This window comes from Triticum aestivum, chromosome 3A (genome assembly GCF_018294505.1).
Source record: "Triticum aestivum cultivar Chinese Spring chromosome 3A, IWGSC CS RefSeq v2.1, whole genome shotgun sequence".
Lineage (NCBI taxonomy): Eukaryota > Viridiplantae > Streptophyta > Magnoliopsida > Poales > Poaceae > Triticum > Triticum aestivum.
This window is the reverse complement of record NC_057800.1, coordinates 663,628,693-663,635,341: the sequence shown is the minus strand read 5'-3', so window position 1 is coordinate 663,635,341 and position 6,649 is coordinate 663,628,693. Positions and strand designations below refer to the sequence as shown.

General features: G+C 51.1%; 2 protein-coding genes across 2 annotated transcripts; one reads left to right on the top strand and one right to left on the bottom strand.

Moving 5' to 3' along the window:
• Positions 1 to 278: 278 nt before the first annotated feature.
• On the top strand, positions 279 to 1,612 carry LOC123063063 (1-aminocyclopropane-1-carboxylate oxidase homolog 1). Its single transcript, XM_044486798.1, has one exon. The coding sequence runs from the start codon at positions 343 to 345 to the stop codon at positions 1,420 to 1,422; it is 1,080 nt and encodes a 359-aa protein (XP_044342733.1). The 5' UTR covers positions 279 to 342; the 3' UTR covers positions 1,423 to 1,612.
• Positions 1,613 to 2,473: 861 nt separating this feature from the next.
• Positions 2,474 to 6,385, bottom strand: LOC123063062 (selenium-binding protein 1). The gene is made up of 8 exons (XM_044486797.1): positions 6,187 to 6,385; positions 5,906 to 6,068; positions 4,728 to 4,923; positions 4,428 to 4,655; positions 3,923 to 4,154; positions 3,731 to 3,838; positions 3,365 to 3,637; positions 2,474 to 2,948 (listed from the first exon to the last, which is right to left on the bottom strand). Exons 2-8 carry the CDS (start codon positions 6,066 to 6,068, stop codon positions 2,664 to 2,666), a joined length of 1,485 nt encoding a protein of 494 aa, XP_044342732.1. The 5' UTR covers positions 6,187 to 6,385; the 3' UTR covers positions 2,474 to 2,663.
• Positions 6,386 to 6,649: the final 264 nt, after the last annotated feature.

The window sequence follows — 6,649 nt, the reverse complement described above, 5'->3', positions numbered from 1 at the left end:
TGCCCACCTAGTTCATTTTTCTTGCCAGTGCTTGCTAAATCATTGAGTAGTAAAATCTTGACCAAAATATTAGCAAGCCAAATGTATTTGGGAAGGCAAGCTTAGGCTAAAACCAAATATACAACCGAAGAAATTGACGCTTTGAGATGTGTGTTCCACAATCCACAAGAGTTGGTTTGGTTTTCAGCAAATCCGAATAGACGTCGACGTATACACTGCCTGTCAGCAATCATGGAATGTACGGTCAGTAAAGAGCCACGACTACATCACTCACTACCACACACACGTAGACAAACTGAATTCAAAGGATCGACACACTGCAGAAGCTAGCTCCAATTACCCATGGCCTCCGACCACCGCCTCGGTGCGCTCAAGGCGTTCGACGACACCAAGGCCGGCGTCAAGGGCCTCGTCGACGCCGGAGCGACGGCCGTCCCCGCCATCTTCCACCACGCGCCCGAATCCCTCAACGACGCGCCGCATCACCATGACCATCAGTTCGCCATCCCGGTCATCGACCTTGCCGGCCTCGCGACACCGTCCGAGCGAGCATCGGCGGTCGGTGCCGTGAAGGCGGCCGCGGAGACGGTAGGCTTCTTCCAGGTGGTGAACCACGGCGTGCCGGAGGAGGCCATGTCGGCGATGCTCGCGGCGCTGCGGTGCTTCATCGAGGAGCCGGCGGTGGCCAAGGCGCCGTACTACACCCGTGACCACGGCCGGCGCGTGAGGTACCAGAGCAACTTCGACCTGTTCCAGTCGCCGGCGGCCAACTGGCGCGACACCCTGTTCATGGATATGGCACCGGAGCCGCCGGCGCCCGAGGAAATCCCCCCGGCGTGCAGGGCAATCGCCCCAGAGTTCGCAGGGCTGGTGCAGCGGCTGGGGAGCACGCTGCTCGGGCTTCTGTCGGAGGCGCTGGGCCTCCGGCGAGGGCACCTGGAGGAGGACGCCGCGTGCCTAGAGGGGCTGAGCCTCGCCTGCCACTACTACCCGGCGTGCCCGGAGCCGCACCTCACGCTGGGCACAACCAAGCACTCCGACCCCAGCTTCATCACCGTGCTCCTCCAGGACGCCGTCGGCGGCCTCCAGGTGCTCGTCGACGACGACGACAAGCAGAACCCGGCGTGGGTGGACGTGCCGGCAGTGGCGGGGGCGCTGGTGGTGAACGTGGGCGACTACTTGCAGCTCCTGTCCAACGACAGGTTCAAGAGCGTGGAGCACCGCGTGGTGGCCAAGAGCGCGGGGCCGAGGGTGTCGGTGGCCTGCTTCTTCGGGGCGGAGGGGTCGACGAGGGTGCTTGCGCCGATCGTCGCTGACGGCGGCAACGCCCGGTACAGGAACACGACGGTGGACGAAATGGCCAGGCACTACAGGGCCAAGGGCCTCGACGGCGTCTCCTCACTCCAACACGTCAGGATCTAATGAATCTCACCCAAATGTATTTGTCGTGCTTATGACCGGACTTAGGGGGTGTTCGGATTCCCTCCGCTCCGGACTCAGCTCCGCGGAGCTGGTGGAGCTGCGGGCTAAAACGGTGGAATTGGAAAGTAGGCACTCCTCAAATTCTGTAATTTTGCGGAGCTGGTGGAGAGCCGAACAGGCCCTTATTGTTTGGGCTTGAATCATATACCAGTACTCCCTCTTTAAAGAAATATCTAAACGCTCTTATAGTATTTCTTTACGGAGGGAGTACATCTTAGCAACGCAAGAATAAAATGCAATCGTTGTACTCTTCCCAATCGCGATATTGTGGTTTGTGGATTCAGTTGGAAATGCAGATAAGATTTAATTCCCTGAGGTGTTAACTAAAACATGTCTAGTACATCTATATTTTGATAAATGGAAGTCATGTATTGCGGAACGGAGGGAGTAGTTTTGATGACTGATTACCAAACACTGGCCTACGGATCTCGCTGATGGAACCAGACCTGAAGAAATCGACGGATAACGAAACTGGATAGTGCTTCCCACAAAAGCTTACATCTCATCGACACTCGGGTGATATATCTTGTCGGTGAACCAAATGGAAGGCGATTTGTAAGGGTAAGCTTCTGCCAGTTAAATTTGTTTGATAGGAGTACTATCTAATCTGTATGTACAGAGTTTAAATGCTTGTGTAATGTAAGCTAATGCACCATCATTCCCTCCCACATGTACTCCAGTTGGGAAGAAGATTGCCAGCTGACCAAACAGGCACTAGTAAGCTAATACCTTCGAACTACAAGGAGATCCACCCCGACTACCCTGAGGCAGTACGTCGGGTGCAGAGCAATCAACTGACATACATAATTTTGGTTACAAGACCATGCATGCTGTTGGTTGCAAGAAATACTATTTGATTTTGGTGAAATAGCATTATATCTCTGGTTAATACTGTATATGGCTATTGCATGTGTTACTTTGCTTCCAGCTTAATCATTCTCGTTTAGAACATTTCAAGCAGAAGATATAAGGCCTACAAAAGCATCAGAAATTTCAGAATCAGAGGCAACTCTTATTAGGGCACAAGCTCCCATGAAGCCAATGTCAGAGGTTCTATCAGGAACTTATTCCAATTGATACCACATCACATACAACACCGCAGGCAGGGAAGAAACCATCTTAATTACAGTGAGCTTAACACCATGGATCTCCAGCTGCATATGCACCCTACACCCTTCGTCCTAGATCCATATGTCAGAGGTGCAGTCTCCCCCAGGATATCTCATTTCATGGGCCAATGAGGGACCTTCAGGCTCGGTGCCAAAATCCACAAAGAAGTCGGGGTTGACAGTCAGCCCTCCTTCCTCGGTGTCGACGTCGATCTGCAACATGTGAGATCCCTTCTTGAGAAGGTCAGGGCCATAGAACTGCTCGTCCCATCGGCTGAAGAGAGAGTTGGTTACATAGACCCTCTTGCCATCCAAGCTCAGCTGAATCATCTGCGGCCCACCTCTAAGCCGGTGCCCCTGAATACAAGACACATGGTATGTCAGAGTAATGTTGAGTGACTAGAAATAAATACTCCCTCCGTCCCAAAATTCTTGTCTTAGATTTGTCTAGATATGGATGTATCTAATACTAAAACGTGAGTTGATACATCCCTATTTAGAAAAATCTAAGACAAGAATTTTGGGACGGAAGGAGTATGTTCCAAATATTGCAGTTTCATTGGATCATTCGGTTTAGTTGAGAATAAGTATAGCAGCATTGCAAGCTGGATGTGTTCCAGTTGGTACTTGAATCACCCATCAGTTGAACTATATATAACCAGTATTGAATTGTAACTCTGGTTATTTTTTAATAAAAGATACAGAAGATATTCTGAAGAATGTAACTTATGTACCAAGCCATTAAGATTTAAGAGGAGTACTGTAGAGTTTACCTTGACTTGGGGCACAGCATACTGCTCTTCTTTGTCATCGTCGGTCACATAGACAACATCACTGCCCTTTTGAAGAAGCCCACCTACAAATACTTGCCCAGCCAACACAGGCTTTGCAGGGTCCTCAATGTTGTACTGCCTGATATCCCCATGAAGCCAGTTGACCAAGTAGAGATAACGGTCATCGAGAGAGATGACAAAGTCAGTTATCAATCCTGGCATTTCTGGCAGCATCCAGTTGCGCACCTTCAGTGGCTCTATGGATATAGCTACCTACAAATACAGGCACAAGAAGTGTAAATAAAATGAAAATAAACTTCATTATGTGTGAAAGAAGTAGGCATTAGCATGTCATTGCGGACAAACCTCATGGCTCCATGATCCATCTGCAGTTTTGAAGAATCTCACCATGTTGCTTGTCAAAGCACAGCCAACATAGCCAGTGTCCTTTGATGGGTCATGTAAAAACCTCACCTGCAGAGAAGATAAAAAGAGAACTATGGTTATAGGATAATTATTAGACCCCTATACTCTTGGTACTTGATAGTTGATACACACCTCCAGTGGAAGAAGACCTGTGCTGCCTAGATCCAGTGTCTGCTTGAGCTCACCACCAGGCCAGTCATACACATGCAGGTGCCTTCCATAGAGACCATCCTGGACATGCTGGAGATCGAAACCTGTCCTGAAAGCTGCCGGAGCTCCCCATGAAGAGCTAATCATCGTCTTGTGACGAGGCTGGTACCAGAAATCATAGCCAAACAAGGGGCTGTGACCTGGCTTTTCCCAACTACAAGTAGCAAATAGTTAAATCAGTACAGTTGGAGCCACTGAAAACTGTCTGTTTCGGAAAAGTAAGGCATCAATAATAGGAGTACTAAAGTTTTTCAAAGCTGAAATATTACTGAAGATTTTGTAATATGTAAATCAGGATGGAGTGGTTGGATGATTCTGATATGCTGAGATGGTTTCATGATGAAGTGACAATATGTTACAGCATGCATTTTGAGCATATGTTATGTTTCCATGTCAATGGTACCCAGATTGTGGGCAAAAAACTTACCGCCCTTTGACGTTAAACTCTGAATCCAACAGGAGAAAGCCATTGCCAGCAGCATTGCCCTCCTTGTCTCCCAGGCAGGAAATCATGATATCCCCAGTTGCAAGGCAATGGGATGTGTGAGGGAACCCAAGCCCGGTCTTCTCAGCAATGTCCTCAGCCTGGACAACCTTGTGCAGAGCAGGCGCCCTCGGATCCTTTGCAGTGTCGACCACATACACGCGACCAGACCTGTGAACAACCAGCAGATCAGCATTTCAAAACTGAGCTAAAATTCAACCGTTCATTCATCTGATTACTCACAGCAACGAAGGGAGAATCAAGAAGCGCCGGCTCGTGGATGGATCACCATGGCAGGAGCTGCAAGCGTTCCAGCCGGAGTGATGCAGCTCGTCGCCGATGTGGGTGGCCGGGAGCCTGTGGATCACCTGGGAGTAGGTCGCTGAATTGGGGTCGACGTCCACTGTAGCCAGGTAATCCGGCTTGTTGATTCCAGTACCTGCAAAATTCAGTTCAATCAGGCAATCAGCAAGACTTCACACAATCAGGCAATCAACCTGTACAAAGGCACACCCGTACATCTCTTCTCATGCTCACATGGTTTGTTCTGCCTTCAGAAACTGCCATGAAGACAGGCCATGTGAAGCTCAGAAACAGACAGGGACTGAACTAGACGGTTCTGAATGATCCACGACTCAGCCAACTTGGACACTTGTGTAACAGCAAATGGCAGTTTCTGCCATGGAGGGCACATGCATGCTGCGTGCATATGTACAGTAGTAGCAGTACATATCAGAATTAAAGCCGGTCTATATGGTTAGACACTACATTACACCCATTACATTAAGTTGGACGGGCTAAAAATACTCCAGCCCAGTGTCTACACCATAGCACGAAAAATTGCACATCTCTGACGAAAAGAAACTGCCATATGCAGAGTAATTGGAGATCTGAACCAAGGCTCTCTTTTCTTTTTTGCGTGGACCAAGGCTTATTATTAGGAAGTTAGAATAGCAAAGCATATGCCAATATTCTTCTTGTCCTCATTTAGTCATCTCTGACACCCATATTAGGAATTTAATATGTTTACTCATTTGATTCAAATATTACTAGGATTTTAATCCTGGAAGTCTCACTTTCTCGATTAGGAGTAATATGGAATCTGAGTACATTAGAAAGAGACTTCCAGGATTAAATTAAGTGGCATGTCCATCTCGGATTCTCAGTCCAGTCCAGGTTAAGTCAAGCCTGTGCAAGCTCCTGCTTCTGCTGCTGTTGTTGTTGTACTACTCTACGTCCTTATACTTTAATTATAAGAACCTGTAACGGAATCATAATTGCTCGCTGAGATCTAAGCGCCAACCGCAGTGCGGGTGTCAGCGGTGTGCGCGTGCGTTGGCCGTGCGTATGAGTGGCCTTTTTTCCAGTGTTGGAACTTGGTACTTGGAAGAGGAGGGTCGGGCGGAAGGAAGGATTGGTACCATTGTAGACGCAGGTGACGTAGAGGAGCCCCTCCCGCGGGCCCTTCTCCATGGCCTCCCTGGGCGTGGCGTACCCGGGGCCCTTCGCCGCGCAGCACCCCGCCCCGGCGCCGTTCGCCTTCGCCACCGCCGGCACCGCCGCGTCAGCCACCGCTGCGGCCATCTGTGATCTCAGGACGCCCAAATTAGTTAACCCCCTGCCTGAAGGAAAACGCCGCTCCCGGTGCCAGCCGCCGGAGAGCAGCTGACGGAGCAGGGAGCCGAGCTCAGTGCTGACTCACCGGAGGGTAGGAGTTCTCTTCTGCTGTGCGAGAGGGACAGAGGAAGGGAGCAGAGGAGAGGAGAGAGATGGTGGTGGGACTGCCCGCCCGGGAGACGGGGGTAATTATAGAGGGGAGGCTAACTTTGGCTGCCGCCACGTGGGCGGAGGGGATGCCGCGGGACGCGCCTCGCGATGCGTGCGGATGGCTATAGGAGGGAAGGGAGGCCGGAGGCGTGGCGAGTGAACCTGGGCCCGGGGCGTGGGCAGGGCGTCGTCGTATCTGGACGATAATGCGGGTGCCTGCGTGGCGGGCGGGATCGATCCGTCCACGAACTGGGGTTGGAGAAAGCTTGGACCGTCGATGGCGACGCAGCGAGCGGTTCGTGGCGGTGGCTCGGCGCGTCCCGATCCGGGGCCTCGCGGTCGCAGCCGTGAGCCGCCCGTCTTGGCCGGAGCCTGCGTGCGCCACGGGCCGTCCTGTG